The 23,219-nt window shown below is 41.2% G+C and overlaps 1 protein-coding gene across 1 annotated transcript; it reads right to left on the bottom strand.

Annotated features, from left to right (window-relative positions):
- Positions 1 to 1,387: 1,387 nt before the first annotated feature.
- LOC309572039 (solute carrier organic anion transporter family member 1B3-like) lies at positions 1,388 to 13,191 on the bottom strand (the record flags this gene model as incomplete). Its single annotated transcript, XM_082280026.1, has 14 exons — positions 1,388 to 1,601; positions 2,443 to 2,560; positions 2,702 to 2,766; positions 3,809 to 3,993; positions 4,664 to 4,826; positions 5,705 to 5,900; positions 6,388 to 6,552; positions 7,412 to 7,657; positions 9,123 to 9,221; positions 9,338 to 9,484; positions 10,067 to 10,182; positions 11,489 to 11,621; positions 11,708 to 11,849; positions 13,063 to 13,191. The coding sequence occupies 14 exons, from the start codon at positions 13,189 to 13,191 to the stop codon at positions 1,388 to 1,390; spliced, it is 2,118 nt and encodes a 705-aa protein (XP_082136152.1).
- Between the last annotated feature and the right edge of the window lie 10,028 nt (positions 13,192 to 23,219).

The raw sequence follows: 23,219 nt of genomic DNA, 5'->3' as shown, positions 1-23,219 counted from the left end.
TTCCCTTGTCCTCTTGCTGGTTACTGGGAGAAGAGCCTGACCCCCCTGGCTACACCCTCCTGTCGGGGAGTTGTAGAGAGCCACAAGGTTCCCCTGAGCCTCATTTTCTCCACGCTAAAGAAGAATAAAGAACTTCTCTAGTTTGATGGATGGAGAATCTCTGCCTTCAGTAAATATCATTTCATTTGGAAAAAAATGTCCCATTCTTCTCCGTTCAGCTGCTGCAATCACTGCTAAGTGACTGTCATAACAGACAACATTTACTTCAGAACAATTCAGCATTTTGCTCAATGTACGTTGGGTTTTTTTTTATCTAATATGCCTGTTAACCATATCCCACGGAGCCTTGAGCATCTATTTTAAAGTATCAGCCGTCCTGTTGTGAAATGCTACTCAAGTGCTCATCTTTTTATTTAAAGTAATAACAAGTTGTCAAGCTCCACGTGACGCGAGTACAGTGAAAGAAAACCAACAAAAGCAGCTTTGAGTATATGAGCTAAAGGCACACTCCGAGGGAATTTTAAGGTGTCTGGAAACACGGATGAGTGTTTTTCCTGCCTGATGATGAACTTGTCCCGGAATAACCAAAACTGAGTGTGAAAAACGAATCGATAGCTGCGACAGTCATTGGGGGAAACGCCGTCGTTTGAGTGCCCTCTGCCGGACACTGCGTGGCATCGCAACACAGCCACGGGTAATTCTTGTGTTTCAGAATCACTTAACTAGAAAAAAAAGTATTTTTTAATAAAATTCCCCCACTATAAGGCTTTTTTTTAAAAAAAAAATGTTTTCATGAAAAAATTTCTGTATTTTTAAGCAGGCATAACCTTTTCAGCTCAGGTAGGATAAAATTCTTCTTGGAAAAATACGGCTTTTGCTAATTTTGAGATGAAAACCAGTTGCAATGATGCAATTAGATGAGGTGTTTGGCTAAAGGCTTTGGCTTACTGTGAATTCTGATTGAATTTGATGGAATCAGAAAGCTGCTCTTAGCCTTGAGCTTCTCTCTCCTGTGTCAGTCCACTGCGTGGATTTCCATACAGGATCAGGATCACTTTTTGTGGGCCTTTAGCATGTGGATGTTCTAGCAGCACCTGACCCCACTAAAAACAGAAGACTGGCTCTGTCAGAACTGCCAAGGGAGGTTTTTCTTTGTCTGTTGAGAATTTGGTTCAGTTTGTGGAACTCGTTCTCTTACTGGTAATCAGGTACACATAAGGCACTTTCATACTTGTTTGTTAGTGTTTATTGCTGTTGTTTGCAGTTCTGCTATTAGTTATACTCTCTCTACAGTGTTATTATTTATTATTTAGTTACTCACAGCATTGTGAATAGTGTTTCTGAAAGAAGTTGACCTGATTCACATGCCACTGGTCTAAATTGCTTTCTAAATAGAGGATTCATTCTCTGCATCAGAAGAACCTGGCAAACGTTCTTTGATCTTGCAATTGTCTTCTTTATTCATAGCAGCATCTTCTTGTCCATTCTCTAGAGGCCTGGAGTTCTTATTTTGAAAGTGTTTCTTTACCAATATATAAAAAATTATTCCAATGAAGTAGGAAGGACCTCTTAAAATCGCTGCTAAACCAAGGAAGACATACCTGTGGGACAGAGCATAGAGGATTGGGCCATTGAATTTTTCAAAAACACTGAAGAAAATCAATTTAATGGCTGCTAAGGTCCTAGTATAGACAAAAAAAAAAAGCTTAGGGGAAGATATTAAAACTCATTCTTTGTGCAGGATACCACAAACTGGACATTTTTACTTGCAGAAAGATAACTGCAAAGTGAAATTCCATCATCTCTCTCCCCCTCCCCCCTCCCCCCCTCCAGCCCACCCTTTTTTTTTTTGAAGATTTTTGGTCACTTCAAGGCTTTAGGTTCTTTAGGGCTTGAAATATATTGAGGTATGTAAAAATAAAAAACACATCAGAAGTGGTGAAGTTTGAGTGAAACTGAGAAAAATCTATGGAACATTACCCCAGGAGACTGATAGTGTTTGGGTTTCACCAACACCTACAGCGACTCAGTACAATATTCTTGCATGGACTTTTCTCTCAAAAGTGGCTAATGCCCAAAGTTAGCATTCTCATCAGTGTGAACAAACTACCTGCAAATAAGGTAAATTTGGGTAACTTTCCTGTTTATGGTAACTCCTGAAGTCCCAGGTATTTTTAATTTGCTTTAAGTACATTAAAAATTACAACTCATTCCAGACATCTCTGTCCTGGATATTAAATTTCTTTTGCACAACATAAAAACTGACTGAAAATGGAGAGCTTAACATTTGATGTTAAGATTTTTCAATTTCAGGAATTCTGGACTGACTTAAAGCTGAGCCCAGAGTTAGTCACAGCGTTTCTGTGTGGATCACACACTACAGTGTAAGAGAACAAAGCATGTCTTTCCACAGTGAGGGTTTTGTGCCCTAATTTGCTTCACCTGTTTGCATTGGAGTCATAGAGCCTGCAAGCCCCTCGCTTCCCACAGCTGGTGTTTCCCCATTTCAAGCACGTCTTGTCGATCACTGCACCGAAATAAACTGGTGCTGGAATCCCACCTGCAAGGAGACAAGCAAAAATGTGACAAGATTTCACAGGAAAGACATCTTCTTAGAAATCAGCTTTATATTTTCTTAGTGGTGATTACGTGCTGCAAGAGCGGCTCTAGGTGGCTTGGACTCTGCAATGATTTCTCTTACCCAGCATTCTCATAATGAGTGTGTATAGACCAACTGCGAGAGCTTTCAGCTCTGGCTGAACACATCTGAAAAAAAGGAAAAAGATGGATAAGTAAGAAGTGTTGGCCACTTTAGTGCTTAGACATGCCTATTAAACTGCTATTAAATAACCTGAGCTTAATACTCTTGTTGATGGAAAGCCAAGATTTGGAAGAAGAGTGCTTCCTTCATCTGCTGAAGTGTGTTAAGTGGTATGAAAAAGGTGAATTAATCTACTGATTTCCATCAAAAAGCTCCTGGCAAGTCCATTCACTAAGCATAATTAAGGAAGTGAAGTTTTCAAGTCATAATCAGAGTCTATCCCGACCTTATTGAAACAAGCTCTCCAACTGCCTTCACACTCAGGCATACATTTCCCTCACTTGATGGAATACTTAATGGGAAATATCCTATTGCCCTAAGACAAAAGAGTTGCAGGTAGCAGGGTTAGTGCAGCATCTTTCTGTGCTTGAATAGAATTCCTCTGTACAAAGACACATCTTGGACAGCACAAAGCCTCCTGGCAATATGCTCCTCTGTTTCGTGGGGAACTGCACTCCAGGCATCAGAAATGGGCACTGATCTTGAATTCATTATATATCCAGCCTCTGCCATCTCCTTGCACATCCAGAAATCCTGACAAATGCATGGCACTTTCAAAATCCAAGCAGAAAAAAGGGACATGTTCTGGAAAACCTGATTACACCACCATAGAACCACAGAATGGTTTGGTTTGGAATGGACCTTAAAGATCATCTTGCTCCAAAACTATCCTGCTGTGGGCAGGGACACCTTCCACTAGAACAGGTTGCTCAGAGCCCCATCCAAGCTGGCCTTGAACACTTCCAGGGACAGGACAGCCACAGCTTCTCTGGGCAACCTGTGCCAGGGCCTCACCACCCTCACAGGGAAGACTTTCTTCTAACCTAAACTTTCCCTCTTTCAGTTTGAACCCATTACTCCTTGTCATACCACTACAGTTCCTGATGAGCAAGAAAGTCCTTTTTTCCCTAATGTGAAGAAAAAACCATGACTTTGAAAGTCTCACTAGAAAGCCTCCACCTTTGGTACACAGCCAGCTGTACTCACCTGAACATAATCATGTACGAAGGAGTGGCTCCCAGTGCGTAACAAAAGCCACCTATGACTTGTATTACTGTGTAATAAATGAACTTCATTGAACAATCATCACTTTTTGGACATTGCCCCAAGGTGGCAGAATTGTTTCCTGTCCATGAACTGTTGATTTCAAGACATCTGCAGTTATGGAAGACCTGGAAGACACAAAGCAGGTGTCTCATGAAATGGGGATTCTGTTGGAGAGAAAACAGAGTAAAGAGATAGCTCCAGACCATTTCTGTTCTGGAGTGGTCATCTGGCATCAGGAAACATGCAAATGGCACAGCCCAATGACTGGAGCTTTGTCTCTGGGACTATGGGCATTACCTCCAGCATTCCATGGCAAGCAAAAATCACTCACCCAGAAAAACAAGCAGTATCCTGACATCCCAGAGTCTCACATGGAGGAAACAAGCTGTCTTTCCTTAACACATTTTTCATACTTAAACATTAATGATCAGTATCAGGGAAGATTCTACTCCATCTTAGTGCACTTCAACTGTTAGGTAAAACCTTATGGCAGCCAAGATGAGGTTTATGAAAGGCAAAGCATGGACAACCTTCAGGCAACATGAAACCTATCTGATTTGTGTGTTTCTACCTCTTGTCTTCAACCTACAGAAGATTAAAGTTAATATCTACAACAAGGAGGTAGGACTTTTTGCTTAATGTGCAAGAACTCAGAGACATCTCTCTTTTCTGTGCTCTCTGTAACCAGAAATCAAAAATACCTTACTGACTTTGTTTTTTTTATCCTACTTAGTCCCTGATGTTACATGGAAAATAAGCTGGTAGAAAACCTCTGAAACCAAAGCAGGGTCTTACTGTGTTCTTTCCATGTCCCTCGGAAGTCTTGCACCCAGCCAGACACGCCGAAACATAGGTGATTCCATTGGCTCCACACACAGGATCCCACACATTGGAGGCGCATTTGCAGTGAGAGTTGCACTCAGAAAACAAGGAATTTTTGTGGTATGGAATGGGGTTGCTTGGAAGTTAAGTTCAGACAAGTGTAAGGAATTTTTAATTCAGTGCTGAAGTCAGCAAAGTCCCTTTTCTGTGACAGCGTTGCTGTCCTGAAACCCACTTCATATGCCCAGGCCATGTTTTCACAGCTGAGTATCTACATCTCTATTGGTCTGTTTGAGATTCCATCCTACTTGCACTGATATTAAAGTGATTACTAGATTATAGAGAATTTTAAAACAAACAAAAGCATTGCTACTGATTTTACTGACAGGTGTAGACAGAAAAGAGAAAGGAGGGAGAGGTCAATTAATTGAACTTAGAGCTAGCAACAGTTACCACAGTCCTATCAACAATATCTTTATCTGTTGGTAAAATGCACCAGTGACAGAAACCAGATCTCCTGATCGCTGTAGTTAAAAAATACTCCTCTGTTAAAGCCTAGCCTAACTTTTCATGGAGGATATGAAGAATGCAGTATTCTCTTTTGCTTTCAGACCTCCTTTGTGTATTGAGCAAAAAGGGATGTCTTCCCTCATCTTCTCCTTTCTAGGTAAGTTAAGCTTATGAGCTTGCCATTTTTTCATCTCAGTGCTTCCTAAGCATATTCCCTGGTCCACCATTTACATTCTTAGTGAAAACACTGCACAGCAATACCCCCACCCTCCCCCAGCAAAACAACCTACATTGCTAATGGTGCAATTCCTAATTAATCTTTAACCAGCATTGGGCTTTGTCACACTGACACTCTGCTGACCAACAAAACTACCCCAATGACATGTGGCAGTGTTCACTTTCTCTCAAGTATTGCAAAAGCATGTTTCTCTTTTAGCCTTGATGTCACAGTACATTTTTTGAGAACTATGGAGAAACCCACAATCTTTTCTATTTTATACTCACCCTTCATAGGACACTGTCATCCCTGCCACCACATAGTTATCACAGCCAACAAAAAAGTGCAATAAACTGATGGCATAGGCCAAAAATGACATGGTAAATGAAAACTTTGTTGCACCAATGATGCCCATTTTGTACTTTTTCATTATAAGTCCTCCTAGGAAAATTCCAAGACTCACAGGAGGTAAGGATGTTACTCCTGAAAGAGATTATAGAAGGGGAATGTTAGAATTAAAGAATTGTTATGGTCTTAAGAGCCAAAGTCTGTCCTTAGTTTGTCCCAGGCAGCTTCATGGTCTATTACGACTTCAGGAAGGTTTGTGTTCAGTCCAACCCCTGGGTTGCATATGCTGTTTTTGAAGTGCCTAACCCACCAAACCCACTTCCATTGCAAGGAACTTGTTAGATGCTTCAGCAACTAAAACTTCCCCACAGCACTCATTGCATATTTGGGGTGCCCTTGCTATAAATATAGTATCAATGCAATGTAATGTTAATATAATTTAAAAATTTCTTATGGTCCCATAAGCACACAACCTGTGTTTTTTATAATTCAGGTTCAGGTCACACCACCATTTACTTCAACCTGTTCTGCAAGGAATTAATTCAGCTCCAGATAAAACACACGAGAACCTTTCCTCATGCACTGCTTACAGCACAAGCAGTCCTTGCACGGTGTAACTCACCTATTAGAAAGTTGGATTTGGATGTAGATTGTCCATACTGCTGTTCCATATACTTTGGTTTGTAAGTGAAGAAACCAATAAAACCACTGAACTGTAACAGTGAGCAACACAAAAACGTAAAGTACATTCGATTACCCAATACTTTTTTCAGGGAGGTATAGAAATCTGAAAGAAAGGGACATATGAGTGGGCATTGAAAGATGCATGGCATAATTACTGGTGAGTAACTCGCAAAACTTAGGGCAAGGTCCTGCTCTCAGCTGTCCAAGTGCAGGTTGTACTGATCTTCATTTGCATGAGGGTATCTGAAAGCAAAATCAGGTTCTTGAAAAACACCAGAGGTTGAGATACAGGAAGAGAATCCTAAAAGAAGACAGAAGTATAGGTTAAGGCCTGGGTGCTCTATTGAGATACGCACATGAAGACTAAAGGGCTCCACACAGCACAGACTTTGTTCAGCTTGCATGAATATTATCACAGGCTCAAGGCTAAGTGAGAACTGCCTTGGTGGAGATATCCAGTGTCTTGCACTGGGATCTAAACAAAAAATTTGACAAATGAAGCAAAGTCACCTCTTTCCATCACCTTTCCACCATTTTTGTGGCCTAAGGACTGCACAACCAGAGCTATTCAAGCCTGATGTATTTTCATCAGGTACCAATATGCTTCAGAGTTTCCATGAACTCTCTCAGATGAATAATTTGTCTTTCCATATTGCAAAAGGAGCCGTTATTATTTCCTTTATATTCAAATACAGAAACACTTTTCTACTGTTCAAATTTCTTCCAGCACAAAATTTTAGAGGTAGGTGCCTCTCAGGTGATGATTTATTGCAGGTGATGCATGCAGAACCTCAGAGTCCTTTTACTTCTCATAATTTTTGGTGGATCTTTCCTTTCCTGGAGATAGCTGCCTGGTTTAGATGGAAGTGCAGGGGAGGCAAAATGTTTTGCAGAACTGTTACATTCCCTATGTGTGTTGTGCCTACTGCTTTTCACATTTATTCAACATGAGAAACACTTGCCTTTCAGCATTACTGACCACTTCCTTGGCTTAGTTTTTTCAGGAGAAAGTTTATTCCTTGAGGAACCCGTGTTTTCCAAGAGACCACGTGAAGTTTTGTCCTTATTGGCTTTCTCTGGCTTTTTCAGACTCTTTGGCAGGAAGCAAAATGGAATAGCAGATAGGAAACTGGCTGCTCCACCTATTAAAAAGCCAAGCCACCATGCTCCCACCCAGCGGGAATCCTGTGGGGTGATAGTGATGCTCCCTAGAAATGAGGGAAACAGGCACAAGTTACCCCAGTGAAGAAGCTGAACCTTCCCAACCTTTGTCTGCTATGACAGCTACATTTTATAGTGTCTGACTTCCAACAATAATCATCTAATGAGGGAAGATCCATGCAGTGAAGGCATCAGGAATCATACCCTGAATGGTGTTATAGAATCACAGATTGTTTTGGATTGGAAGGTACCCTAAAGCTCATCTTGTTCCAAAACCCTGCCATGGGCAGGGACACCTTCCAGTACACCAGGCTGGTCTGAGACCCATCCAACCTGTCCTTGAACACTTCCAGGGATGGGGCATCCAAATCTTCTCTGGACAACTGGTTCCTGTGACCTACCATCCTCACAGGGAAGAATTTCTTCCTCACATCTAATCTAAACTTACTCTCTTTGTGTTTGAAGCCATTCCTGTTTGTCCAGTGCTATTTTATCTGCCATTCTACGCATTTTACTGACTGATGTTTTGTGGCAGACGTGGCAACACCAAGGTCCTTACCCAACACGTGGGAAACCAAAGGGGTGGCAGACAGGCCTCAAGTGTGGTGTGCTTTTTAGGCTGATACCTTTCTCCTGAGACCATCCTCTGCTCTCCTGAATTGTGTAGGTTACTAACAAGCAACTGGACATTCTCTGTAGTGTCAGCGAAATTAGCCATGGCTTTAAATGGATTGCAAGGAAGATGAGAGCAGCTGGCTGTATTTTTATGATTGTTAATTCTGGCATGTTTCACAAGACTTTTCCTAGCATGACTGGAATTGGCTCACTGTCTTTACTCTTAAATAAAATTAAACACTGGCTTAACAGAGGGCAAAGACAAAATAGTTCACCTGTGTAACTACAGGATTCTGAACATCTGCAAACTTCTCTGTCCTGCTAGAAAATCAAGATCACTGAAAGGGAACAGGATGAAGGACCACAGCCACCACTTACAGGGATTGCTGTGTCCCCTCTGGCATTGTGCAGATGTCAATACTTACACACGTTTTCATTTCATCTGAATAAGCAAGGGATGGGAAAAAGTGTATAATGTGCTGCAAAAACTATGTGAAATGTAAATAATGTAAAATACTCAGTGGAATGGGTGGATAATTCCCCCAAACTGTAAACCTACTGCGCCAGCAGAATCTTTTTGTTAAAATTCAAGTTTAGAAAAAAATCTTGGTTCTGTGAGAGTTCTTGGTACTAATAGAGTTAAGTGTGTATTACAATCCTTTAGTCTTAAAGGACAGTTCTAAAATATGCTCTCAGTCTAATTCTGTCTTCACTCTAAAAGCTTTTAGTAATTTAGTAAAATTTTAATAAATTATACAATTTAAAAAATTAAATAAATATAATTAAAATATTAAATATATGAATATAATTAATATAATGAGAACATATGCAACTGTTTATATGAACTTCTTATGAACAAGTATTAGCTTACTTTCACTTTTCCTCCGTTTTGCTTACCTAAATCCACAAATCCAATATCCACGTACAGTTTCGCACATAGAGATCCCAACAGGAAACCAAACATTGGGCCCATCATGGCTATTGTGTGCAAACATGCTGAAAATACAATGAAGCAGATGCTAGTACCCTCTAATGGCTGGATGTTGTCTTCTGCAGAGGGTGATCAACCTGTTATACTATGACTCTCTCAGTTTACTTCATGTTGAGATTACCTACATACACAGGAACATTCTCTTCTTTAGCAAAATCATCGAGATAAGAGATGCCCAGTGGTGTTATTGGTGTCTCACCAATCCCACGTAACATGTTTCCCAGTAAGATATATATCCACATATATGATGATGGTTCCTTCTCACAGCCTGCAGATGAGAGTTAACACCTTTGTAATAGAATATTTGAATGGGAAACAGTGAAAAATCACAGGAAATGTAGTGCATTAAATGATTATAGCTTAGAATTCAAGGCATTAAGAACATTTTCCTTATGGAAGATAAATGAAATGCTGTCAACCCCATTATAACTTTTCGTGATCTTTTAATAACACTTTCTTCTACCTCCATTGCATTTGATTTCTAAAAATACAGGTAAGTATCACCCATCAGAAAAAATGCTCATTAAAAAACATAACATTGATATTTTCATAAATATATTACCTGGCATATATAATGTATCTTTAATGTGAGAAGTTTGAGATGGTTTCTGGTGCAAAGCTTGGCTCATTCTCTACCTGTGTCCCATACAAGGAACACCTAGAACAGCTGTATTCCATATTGTAAGGAGGATAATAGGAATCTCCATTTATTTCTGTTAAACTCTGTGCAGTTTCATGTCCTGTCACACTATTTCTTCCACTCCCCAGCTCCAGGTCCTGGGTAACTGAATCCTTGCAACCAAGGATAAAACAAGCTCCTGTATTTGTACTTTCATTTACAGTTCCTTACCTGATAGAGAAACTTCCAGGACAGTGTCATTCACATCTTGATGTAGGGAACAGGGATTTATGCTGGTGGTTAAGTTGGCTGAAGAATCCGTATGTGATGTTGTCTCATACTTGTAGCTGCAAACACACAACAGTAGGTTTAGAAACAGTGCTCACTGGGGAAACACCAGTGTGGTAGGGCTGGAACCATTTGGCTGCTGTTTCCCTAAAGAGAAACGTATCTTTGATTAAATATCAATTCAAAGTGCTACTGAAGGAGCAAATAAGATTATTTAAGAACATTTTAGAAAACTGAAATACTAAAATGAAGAACAAATAAGACTTAGAATTCTCTGTCTGGGAGGCATAACATTTTAAGCTGGAAAATACAAAAGCGCTTGTGAAAGTATTTCAGATGGGATTGAATTTTTGGTGTCTAAATTTAGGGCCAGGTCCAAGTAAGCTCCCCATGTTGACCTGACAGCCAAGGAGAAGAAGAATGTCTTGAGTTTGAGCAAAGGTCCCCTTTTCATCTTTGATATACGTTTGGTCAGTTCAGCTGCTTTAGCATGATCCCTTTCCCAGAAACAAGTGCTGCTGAGAGGCAAAGTACAATTAGCTTTGGCAGAACAACATGGTAAAGCACACATTCTGCTTCAAGGAGCTGCCCTGTCTCAGACCAGGCAGGCTTATTTTTCAGGTTGAAACAAAGAGCAGTCATCAGGAGAGACAGTGCAGAGCAGTTCTACAAAATTTCAGGCCCATGTTCATGAGCTGCCTAGCGTAGACAAGTATGATACATGGTCTGTCTTAAAGAGTGAAAAACTGATGAAAAGTCTGCAAGATCCACTAACATGAAAGAAAGCATTACTCAGTTTTCTTTTTGCACTAGTATACCTAAAAATATTCCTATATATTTAAGAAATCAACAGAAATATGTCTTTCTCTATTAGCTATCCCTGTGCCCAAGCTATGGCTAGAAACATAAGCACATACAAATATAATGCAGTAATTCTCTGAGTCTGCAGAAAATGAATAAAAATTAACCAGATACAGAAAATCAGTTTAACCAGGCATGTGCATTTGGATCAGGAAAACCCTAGTATGAGTTCTACCAGCACTGATCCATCTGCAGGCTCTAGCATAATTTCCTTCTTTGCCTCCTTTCTGAACAAGCCTGAGTGGAAACTAAAGCATTGTGATTGTCCCATTTTTGCCAGGAGTTGAACTTTCACTTCAGAAGAGCTGTATTTTTTAAATGAACAGTCACCATCACAATAGTAATGTGTGTGTGTGTCACGTGTGCTTCATTGCACATGGAAGTGAGGTTCTACAGGCCTTTGGAAATCTAAGGCTAAATGTAGACCAAGTTTCATTTAAAAACCAGAAAGCAGAATGCAATTCCAATGTTAGGTTACCCAAATTAACCATGATTAGTACTTACTATCCCATGAAGAAATGAGGCATTGCTGATAAAAAGCATCCCAAAGCCATAGTAAAGCATCCCACAGCTATTACTTTTGGCCTATGAAGCTTAGCTCCAAAGTAGCTTACGAATGCAATCACCAGCAGGTTACCTGCAAGGTAATGAACCAGAATTAGTGCCAGATGCTGTCTCATGTTTCTCTGAGCAGTTTTCTGCATGTTAGGGAATGTCCATTACCCATCTCAAAGCTCCCGTCGATGAAACCTGCAGTAGATGACGTCAGGTCAAACCTTCGTTCAATCTGAGTGATGGAGCTTTTCATTATCGTACCACACAAAGCTTTACTGAAGTAGCTGAATGACAGAGCAGCCAGAAATATCTGGAGAAAGATTCAGACAGAAAATGGGAGGTAGAGGCAGGAAAACTGGTCACAGAGGGATCAAATATATTTAAAGCTGTGTGGAACAATCACCATCATTACATATATTTGTTACTCAAATTGCAGTGGCAAAGTTATATCTTAACCCAAATTACCTTTTGGTTGGGTCACGCGTCCCTTATTTTAGGCCAATTCATAACTGATTCTAGCTCAGTCATATGGCATCAAAATAAAGGCTTTATGCAAGTTTTTATGATACATCAGTATGAGGAATGTGGTAGTGACTGATTGAGTTCATCTCCGTGTCATATGATATATTTTGAAATGTTGCCTATTTACCATATATCTCACAAGGAAAAGCTTAATACTCTTTGTAGTTTGACTGTTTCTTCCACCAACACACATTGTGGCTTTTGCAAATAAAGATTTATTTGGTAAAATGTTTAAGTTTGTTTAAATATTATCCAGCTATTTCCACATAGTCTAAAAACCAAATAGACTTATTGCTCACTGGGCAATAGTTCCACTACAACAGAAACTTGGGTAACTAAACAAAGTAAATATAGGTATAGACATTGCAATACTATCCACTGTAAGAAATGAAGCCAATCTGGGAAGTAAAAGCTTGAAAATTGGTATATTTACTCTCTTTTTGTTAGGAATGAAGAGAAAAATCTCCAAGTGTGGGGTCTTTCCTGACATGTTCTATATTTCCTGAGCTTGACTGGCAAAAATCCGAGAATCACCCTTCGTGCCTTATGCCAGCAGTGCTCTCAGAGGGTTCGGCTGCAATCACAAACTGCTGATAAGCATGAAAACACAAACAAAAATTACTGGGGTAGTTTGGGTTTTAAAATGCAATCCTCAGGTCAGCCACAAAACATTTGATGAAATATGGTTCACCTTGCCTTATTTTGACCCTACAAGAATGGTGGTGACAGCAACCTCCAGGCAAGTGCATTGTAGGCACCTAATTGAGGCTCGTTCAAGTCTTCCACTTGAAGTAACTTGTGAGTAAATATGGTAGATCATGAATTTTTACTTTCTTTAGAAAAAAGATAAGATCTGACCATCCCCTGTACCTCTAGTGCGTATCCAGTTCCACAAGAGATAGGGGGAGCAGGAGTGAAGGAATTTGGCATGTCACATCTCGAACAACATTTTTTAACAGATAACAATGGTAATTCATGGTGATATTGCTATGGCACCAAACCTTCAATCCAGTGGGAGCGGAAATCTTTTTGACTGGTGGAATTTTGTTTCCTTCATCATCCAAAAGCTGGTCAGGTTCTGCTTCCTGATTTGAGTCATTGACATTGCTGGGTTTGGTTTCCACTGTCATGACTGATTTCTTTACTGAGTGATCTGAACTCAAGAGAAAACAGTAATAAATACAAAAGCACATATGCCAAAATAGAGTTGCTTAAGGACCTCTCTGATGAATCTGGTGAAACTAATTATAGGAAAATGCGGAGATGTTGAAACTGAACCTTTCTATGGAAAATTATTTGACTCAACGACTTGTATGTTTCAAACTTGTATTTGTTTAAATCCCAAAGTGTCTAGTTTTGACACCTTTTTTTTTAAGAGACATGAGCACCCCCCTTTCTACCTTGTCCTGTCTTTTAATGCTAAAAAGGCAGTTTTGATGGAGGAGTAAGAGACAAAGTCTCTGTCCAAAAATAAAGTACAAGGGTCAACAAAGCATCAGTGCTGAAGTACAGGGAGTCCTAGGAAGCTCTAAATTTGCAGGCCATGTGGCTTAGAATTCAGTCGTCAATTTGGTAAAATCTGTAGCAGCACTGTGCCATCCAATTTATTCCTTTTCACTGGCTTGTTGGAAACAATTCTTAGTGACAAAACAATTTATTATTTCAGCTAACTGGCCTCCTGTAAGAATATTACATGTTTTTTTTCCTCTTGCAATAATACGCAGGGTATCCCTGATCTCTTTCTGTTTGCAGAGTGCTGTCTATATGCCCAGATGCATGAAATGATCTGCAACTCAGCAGTTCAGCAGAAGTGCTCCAGTTCCCTCAGAAACTTCCTGTAGCCATAGACAATGATACATCCTTTGATACATCATAATGTTTTAGTGCTGAAAGCTTTCTTTTGTTATTAAGTTGTATTTTGGTTTATTGCAATGAATAGGTCAATATTTCTTTTTTTTCCCTCAGCTTTTTAAAACTCTGTATCAGAGTGATGGATAACAGCTAAAAAATACACTTCAGGGAAAAGCTGTTGAGGAAGTTATATATCTGTTTGCAAAGTTTATTTAAAGAATGAAAACACTTGCCTGTTTGTGCAACTCCTACTACAAACAGAACAGATTTCTCAAGGACGATCCAGAAGCCACTGCAGAACCCCTTGGAAAAAAATGGGTCACTTGAAAAAAGCAATCTTCATCTGCAAATCTTCAGATCTGCAAGTAGGAGTATTGCATATTCTATTAGAGAATTGAAATTAATGCCCTGAAGTCAGAACTCAGAAATCACAGCTCACAAGATCTGATTTGTTTCACCTTTCACAATACTCCCCTCATTTGAGAAAAGGGTGAAAAAGAGAGAGAGGGGGAACAAATCGCACAAAGAGAGGTTTATATGCTTGAATGCAGCTGAAAAAAGTTGGATGAACTTTTGCAATGCTGGAAAAGGTCCATCTGCTTTCCCACTGCTAATATCTACTTCCCAAACTCTTCTGTGGCTGTGTTGTAAGTCTGGGTCAGCACATGCATCAGGACAAAAAAAATTAGTTTCTCCTTCCCCTTGGCTACTCGGATAGATAGGAACAAAAAGTAGAGAAAGGATTTCTCAAAGAGTGCACAGCTACCAACAAAAAGTGTTACGAAATAAAATTACTGGTGCTCAGGAAAAGTTAGTACACAAATACTTTTGAGCATCTGGTCCTCTGAAATTCACCTGTCTTTGTGTAACCTGAAGATATAAACATCTCCTTGTAATTATGATACATTGATGGCTACAATAATATGCAATATCATTGCAGGTCACAGGACAGGAGAAGTGGCTTTTTTTTGAGAGTTTAAAGGTACAACATGACTTAGAATCTGCTGGCAGTGTCTCCTCCCACCCTCAGATGACCCTGACCTATACCGGTATCAGCTGGAGATGGATGAGATGAGGGCTGGGGAAATTCCAGGCCACAAGAGCATTAGGAAAAAAAGATGAAAGGTCAATTCACAATTGATGCCAACATACAGTAGCTGCTGAGCCCGATAACTTTAAGTATTGATAAAGTTGCTATTTTAGTTTTTTTCAATTAGCATTTTTTTCCATGTTTAATAAATCAAGGGTCTGGTTAAAAGCGTGAAGTATGAAAGCAAAAGTATGAAGCTTTCTGCACCAAATGTGCCCTTTCGCTAATATGAGTTCTCTAAAACTACCATTCTTTGCCTGCACAAGCCACTCTTCTGTAATAGGGATCTGAGAGAGTTGCATTTGCAGAAAGACAAGATCAGGCAAGTAAGGTATTGGTATTGTTAAGGTAGTCAATCAACCCAAACAAAAATTAATCTGTCTTTATTCTTAGGGGAAAAAAACAAACCTCTTCCCAAAAAACAAGCAAAAAGAAAAAAAAAATCCACTAAAAACTTCTAAGTGGTACAGACAGATGAAATTTAACACTCAGTTCACTTTTTGGGACATCTGACAAATTCACTTGATTTTATTCTCAGTACAGACTCTTCTGAGAATGACTTTGGGTGTGGAAAAATCAAGGGTCTTAACTAATAGTCAGTTTGGATTATTTGTGTTGCTGGGAGCAGACAGCTTCCACAATATCATGGGAAATCATTCAGCAACTTGCAATTCAATTGCAGAGTGAATACAGCCAGCCTTGCAAAGGACAGGTGCAGATTTATTCAGTGCTTCAGGGGACAAGGTCTTATAGGGGCCATGGCCTAATTCTGGGCCTATTCAGTAGATCTATTCCTTACTGGATAAAAAAAAAAAAAGCCAGCTTTGTTTTATATCCCCTAATTATATGCAAATTATAATAAATAAGAACATAAGTTTAAAAACCTCAGCATGAATAACAGGTAATTAGTTTACAAAGGTCAAGACACCAGTTTGCTACTGGTTTTCTAGACTCTTATAAAAGAAAAATATAGTGATGTTTGAGAACCTTTAAGAATACAGCAAAGACAGTCTAAGTCTTTGGGCTGATTATCACCACAGTTACACTCTCAGGGACTGTGACATCACCCAGTAGAAGAGCAAATGGCAAATCAAGAGCCACATTTCCTCCAGTAATTTATGGAACTGTAATGATTTACACTAACTGCAGTGCTAATCCAATTGTCTCACTGATTTTTAAACACAATCACAACAAGACCTTTTAAGTTCACCTAATATGAAAAGTGAGTATCACAGAGCTGTGCAGACCTCAATGCTGCTTGCATTGTCCACAACATACAATGCTTACAGCTCAGAGACACACATACGGTGCATAATGCCATCATTAAAGCAATGACACTTTCGCCAGGACTGTCACTGGTGTTACCGACTACAGCAAATGCAACTGGTAGTACACAGGTCGTGTTCAATAGCTGCAAACACTAATGGCAACATTTTAAAGTCAAGACAAACAAAGAGAATATTAAAGACGTTCCTACCTAGGTTCTGCATCCACAACAACAGCAGTTATACTATCACATAAATGCTCAGAGTATTCACTCCTTAAGCAAAGCTCTGCTGGTACTTGGTAGAAGAATCATTAACTTCCAACACAAACCAATGTTTTAATCTTGTCTCCTCCCAGTTCTGCCCTCTGTTAAAGGTCCCAAAATCCATGTTTATCCACAGCAGTCAAAAGTTAATTAGGAAGAAGACGTGCAAGTGTGTTCCTTTTGTACATTCTTGTGAAGCATCTTTTTTTTTTTCCTGACCTTGTCTAGATTATAATGGTTCACACCTTCCTGATGTTTAAAAATGTGGTGCCCCAGCTCTGGAAATATCCCTGTTTCCAATGCATTTTGTTAGGAAGTTTTATTTTCACAGTCTATGGCTAAAGTCCATTCAGCTCAGATCTGCTAGAGCCAGCCAAGGACTTTCACAAAGAGAAAATATAATACCTTGGATATATGGAGTAAAACGGGTGTTCAAGAATCATTTATGCTTAGAATACTGTTCAGATTTATAGTTTAGTGCTATTAACAGCACAGGCAGGGCTATGTGTACTTTGGAGCAGCCCTTTATCTACTTACAACCCTTGTTCAAGGAAACCAGAGCAGGTTTCCTGAGAGATAATTTATTTGATGGTGCCCCTGCTGTGCATTCTGCCTGATTCCTGAGAGTAACTGTACTTAAAAGATAAGTTATTCTTGAGGCAGGTGAGGTATGAATACTGTCTGCCCGGATGTTACACCAAAATACTACATTCCTGGTAGTTCTTGCCCCCTTCCCTGCCACCACTTTTATCACATCACTGGCCATTTCATCATAGAAATCAACCAGCTTAGTCAGACCTTGATTTATCCTTGATAAATCCGTGCTGGCTCTTCCAAATCACCAGTCCATTGTGTCCAATAATGGCTTCAATCTTAACTTGGTCTATAATCTTCCATAAATTTCTGCTGCTATTTTATTGATTCATTTTGGTTGTAAATTTTTGTGCAGAACAAGTTTTAGTTTTCCATGACTGAGTGATTCATCATTGCAGAGAAAATCCATGGCTTTACATGATGACTGCATCCATTATATTTAAGCCTGAATGAAAAAACAACCACCATTGCAATCACTGCAATTTTTCTAAAAGAGCTATTCTTCACAGTCAGAGCATTACTTAGCATCAAGTACACGCAAGAGATGGAAACTCGTGGTCCTATAACAGATGTGGGCCTCTTTTTAATCAGCATTAGTGATCCTTCAAGTCCTGTTGTGGCATAAAGCTTCGACTACCCTGTGCTGGTTTGGACAAATTTGGAGGAAAACATCCTCTGATAGAAGGCAGGTTACAACCACCCCCCCCACCACCAGGTTCAGGAAAAAAAAATTTCCTTGGAGTGATGCCATGAAGATTTTTTGCCTTTTCTTTTATACCCTTGTTATACCTTTTTTTACAACTTCTGTATTCTTACTGCTTTCTGCCTACATTCTTAGACTTGTTTGTCAAGCTGAGAGATTAAACATTTTAGAAGCTTTGTATTTAGGGATCAGTGTGCCCCAGACCCCAAGGTCCTCTCCAGAACACACACCAGAAACTAAAATAGAATCAACCAGGGGAAGGTTCCTTGGGGAGTGGGGCTCATTGAAGCCTCTCTTTGGGGAATTTTTGATAGATCTGCTAATTAGTAACACCTATAATATTATATCCGATCTTTTGGGGGTGCATTGTGGGGTGCATTTCAGTGCATTTGACCTGGATGTGTGCACCTAAGGATCCTTAAAATAAACACCAAGGTAAAATCCCTTTTCCCCTTCTAACCATGTTTGACTCTTGATTTTAAGACCAAGAAAAGGCATCAGGAGGAAAGTGAAAGAGATAAAAGAAATATTTATTTAACAAACACACAGGAAAAGGATAATAATGCTAAATAATAAAACCTCTCACTGTGGAGAGAAACCTGGGAAGATTTCAGAGTCCTTCTGTAGGTGCAGTCTCTCTCCTCCTCGGAGCTGGGTCGTGGGCCCACCTTCTCCTTCAGTAGCTTCTGCAACCTGCTGTGTGGGGCTCCATACGGCTGCTTTCCACTTTTGTTTCATCCCTACAATGTGACAAGAACCGTCAGTGAAAAGAGTGTAGCGTGTGTCTTCTGGTGGCAGTGGTTGTACAGTGGAGCTTCTTGAGCACGTGTCACTTACTCATCTTCCTCACTAAGACCAAAGTTTTCACCTTCAGGCCAGTTTGTGATTATTTCCAAAATCCCAGGGCGATTCAGTTTTCCGATACAGGCACGCTGTGTGATGAGAGCAATCCATTTGCTCCATGTGGCATTGGTGGCGTGGTGGGTAGAGGGAACCTTTGCTTTGAACATCCACCCCAGCACTGATAGTTGGGGTGCCAGGAGGAGTTGTGCTTCAGTGCCGATTACCTCTGAGGCAGCTTGGACTCCTTCATAGGCTGCCAAGATTTCCTTCTCTGTTGGAGTGTAGTTGGCTTCAGACCCTCTGTAGCTTCGGCTCCAAAATCCCAGTGGTTGGCCTCGAGTCTCACCAGGCACCTTCTGCCAAAGCACAGACCATGGCTCCCAGCTGCAGAGTAGAGCACGGTCTTCACTTCTGGTCCTGTTCTGACTGGGCCAAGGGCTACGGCGTGAGCAATCTCCTGCTTAATCTGGGCAAAGGCTTGTTGCTGTTCAGGACCCCACTGGAAATTGTTCTTTTTGCGGGTAACCAGATAGAGAGGGCTCACAATCTGGCTGTACTCAGGAATATGCATCCTCCAAAAGCGTGTGGCACCTAGGAAAGCTCCTTCTTGTTGGCTGATGGAGACACCACAATGATCTTGTTGATGACCTCAGTGGGAATCTGACACCATCCATCTTGCCATTTCACTCCCAGGAACTGGATCTCTCGAGCAGGTCCCTTGACTTTGATCTTGCTGATAGTGAAACCAGCTTTCAGGAGAATCTGGATGATCTTCTCTCCTTTCTCAAACACTTCTGCTGTGGTGTTCCCCCACACAATGATGTCATCAATGTACTGCAGATGTTCTGGAGCCCCACCCTTTTCCAGTGCAGTCTGGGTCAGTCCATGGCAGATGGTGGGACTGTGCTTCTACCCCTGGGGCAGTTGATTCCAGGTGTACTGCACACCCCTCCAGGTGAAGGCAAACTGAGGCCTGCACTCTGCTGCCAGAGGAATGGAGAAAAATGCATTGGCAATGTCAATAGTGGCATACCACTTCGCTGCTTTGGACTCCAGCTCATACTGGAGCTCCAACATGTCCGGCACAGCAGCGCTCAATGGTGGAGTCATTTCATTCAAGGCACAATAGCCCACAGTCAATCTCCATTCTCCTTCAGACTTGTGCACAGGCCAGATGGGGCTGTTGAAGGGTGAGTGGGTCTTGCTGATCACCCTTTGACTCTCTAGCTCATGGATCATCTTGTGGATAGGAATCACAGCATCTCGATTTGTCCGATACTGCCGGCGGTGCACTGTCGAGGTGGCAATTGGTACTCTTTGCTCTTCCACCTTCAGAAGGCCGACTGCAGATGGATTCTCTGATAGTCCAGGCAAAGTGTTCAACTGCTTAATTCCCTCTGTCTCCACAGCAGCTATTCCAAACACCCACTTGAGTCCCTTTGGGTCTCTGAAATACCCGCTTTGGAGGAAGTCTATGCCCAAAATGCACGGGGCCTCTGGACCAGTCACAATGAGATGTTTCTTCCACTCAGTTCCAGTCAGGCTCACCTCAGCTTCCACCAGGGTCAAATAGAGTAACAATATAAATAGAATAGCAATAGAAACAGGTTCTAGCCCCCATGCTGCGATGGGATTATTGTACACTGCGCACCAGTGTCAACCAAGGCATCATATTTTTGTGGTTCTGAGGTACCAGGCCAACAAACCCACACAGTCCAAAAAACACGGTTTTCTCTGGCCTCTACCTGGCTAGAGGCAGGGTCCCTCTAATCCTGGTTATGTTTCTTTCCCTGGGGATACATCTTAGAGGTTCCTTCAAGGGGATCAGACATGTTACTGTCTTTTCCATCATTTCTGGCAGTTTGGCTATGGGCAATTGGAGCTACTTCCTTTTTGGTAGAACTTCCTTTCTGAAACTTGTGCTCCTTCAATTCACGCACTCGTGCTGCCAGAGCAGGAGTGGGTTGTGCCTCCCACCTCCTCATGTTTTCCCCACTGTAATACAGGAAATACCACAGCTTACTTAATGGGATGTACCTTCTCTCTTTCTCTGGGGAATGTCTGCGTTTGGTAGCAGAATCTCTGATCTGTACTGCCAAGATTTGGAGAAGGCCCTCTTTAATCTCCTTCTTGAGTTCCTGGTGATTCTTCTCCATTTTATCTTTCAACTTCTGTACATGTTTTTCCACAGCTGCGATTCTTGCATGTGTTGGGCCATGCATGGCATCTGCATATGCTCAGAGCTTTGTCACCATATCCCACATAGTCTCATTCCCACCATCATCTGGTTTCATCATTGCTAAAGCAGAAGCGTATTCCTGTGGCCCAAGTCGTATGAGTTTTCGCCACATCACTGGGTCAACTCTGACCCTGTCTGGACTCCTCAATCCTGGGTCAAGAGCGTAGACAACCTCTACCACCCCTAGTTCTCTCAAGTGCTGGATCCCTTGTTCTATGGTCTTCCACTGGGTTTGCTGCATATAGAGATCATCTCTGCACGGATATCTATCCCTCAGGCCACTCAAGACCTGTGTCCAGAGACTGTCAGACTCAGCCCGCCTTATTATCGCTTGGTCGATAGCTGGATCATGTGACAAGGATCCCAAATGCCTCGCTTCAGCACCATCCACCATTACATCATCACCTGCAGCATCCCAAATACACACCATCCAACTTACGGATTCATCAAACCATTGGGTATAGTCCTTTCTTAGGCTACGAAGGTCCCTTATGGACACGGACTCAGTAATGGTCTCTGTGCCTGAGTCAGTTGATGGCTTTGAGGTTCCTTCCCCTGCATCACCATCATCTTTCACTGGGCAATCAGTTTTGGTTGTGTGCTTTTTCCTTGTGACAGGAGCCACTGTCAATGGCTTAGGCTCTCCATCTGGTTTGGCTGCAGCCTGAGTGACTGGGGTATCTGCTGATTTATCTTCCTGCCCCTCTACCTTTGCTCTACCTCTGCTGCCCTACAGTACCTAGCAGTGTGTGATAGGCATATGCCAAGGCCCAACATATTGCAATGAGCTTTTCCTCATTAGACTTGTCATTGTATTTCTCTTTCAGATATTTCCCCACCTCAGCTGGGTTCTGAATTTGTTCAGAGGGGGAAATTCCAAGCTATTGGGTCAGAGAATTTCTTCAGAGTTTGGCCCATATCCTCCCATTCCCCACACCATTTAGGATTTTCCACATCTGGGTCAGGTGTCTCATCAGTCACCCTGGAAATCTGAGCTCTTATTCTAGACAAGTTGCAAGCCACATAGAGGAAGCTTACTAGATAAAGTACCAGGAGGGTGGTCTCTTTAACATCCAGGGGAAACTGAACATTCTCAAAAGATAATGTATCAAATTTAAAGGGGAGGGAGATGAAAGGCTGGGAAACCCCATCTCCTCCACCTCCAACAAACTGGGTACAATTACTGATAAATTCCCAAAACAGGCTACTGAAACTAGGACTAGGATTAGGACAGAGAAACCACATATCATACAGACTTTGAACAGCTTCCTGTACCTCTGTCAACTTCTTATAAATCATTCACTGAGCAGAGCAAAATAGAAAACCTGGATTCATGCCCCTGCTCAGCAAAAGTTACGTTTCAGAGACAAGATTGGAGCAAGTTGTGGATAGGCAAATAGGCCTGGGGACCAGAAAGGCACTAGAGTACATCAAGCCAGAGAGACATTATGAACTCAACCAACATGGTGACTACTTTGCCCCAACACAAAGTAATTAAATTCAACTCAAAAAGTAATTAGTACAGGTTTTTTCACTTTCCTTTGAGCCATGTGTTGGGCACCACTAATTATCTGTGCTGGTTTGGACAAATTTGGAGGAAAATATCCTCTGATAGAAGGCAGGTTACAACCATCCCTCCCTCACCACGTTCAGGAAAAAAAAAATTTTTCCTTGGAGGAAAGTGAAAGAGATAAAACCTACTTATTTAACAAACACATAGGAAAAGGATAATAATGCTAAATAATAAAACCTCTCGCAGTGAAGAGAAACCTGGGAAGATTTCAGAGTCCTTCTGTAGGTGTAGTCTCTCTCCTCCTCCTCAGAGCTGGGTCGACGTGGGCCCACCTCCAGGGCCTCGGTCAAAAAATTCTCCTGATGTGTTCTGATGTTGAAACAGTCCAGAAGAGAAAAAGGGAAAAACCAAAGTCCCAGGAAAACAAAGTTCAACTCTCCATCTCCCTCTGGAGAAAAGGAACCAGGAACTGGCTAAAAAGCAAGAAGGGTGCTTTCTCCACTCTTGCTGCTGCAGCAGGAGAGGAGTGTGTATCTGTGTCCTTGAACAACTGTTTCAAAAGGTTTGCTCGGTTTTTTCCTCTCGCCCCTCTCAAAGACACATTATAAAGTCACCCCAAGACACACCCTCTTCCAGCAGGTTTCTTATACCATAACTGACATTTTCTAGTCACAAGACAAGCATCTTGGCCCCTGTTCATTGTTTTTTATTGCAGGCTACCACACCATGCTGCTAATCTGTGTGGTTGCTGGTGTTCCATCAAGGGTGCAGACACACAACCACCTGCGTCCTCA

The sequence above is a fragment of the Coloeus monedula genome (genome assembly GCF_965178545.1).
Source record: "Coloeus monedula genome assembly, chromosome: 4".
NCBI classification, from domain to species: Eukaryota; Metazoa; Chordata; class Aves; order Passeriformes; family Corvidae; genus Coloeus; species Coloeus monedula.
Note: the sequence above shows the minus strand (reverse complement) of the source record. Positions and strands in the feature narration are given on the sequence as shown.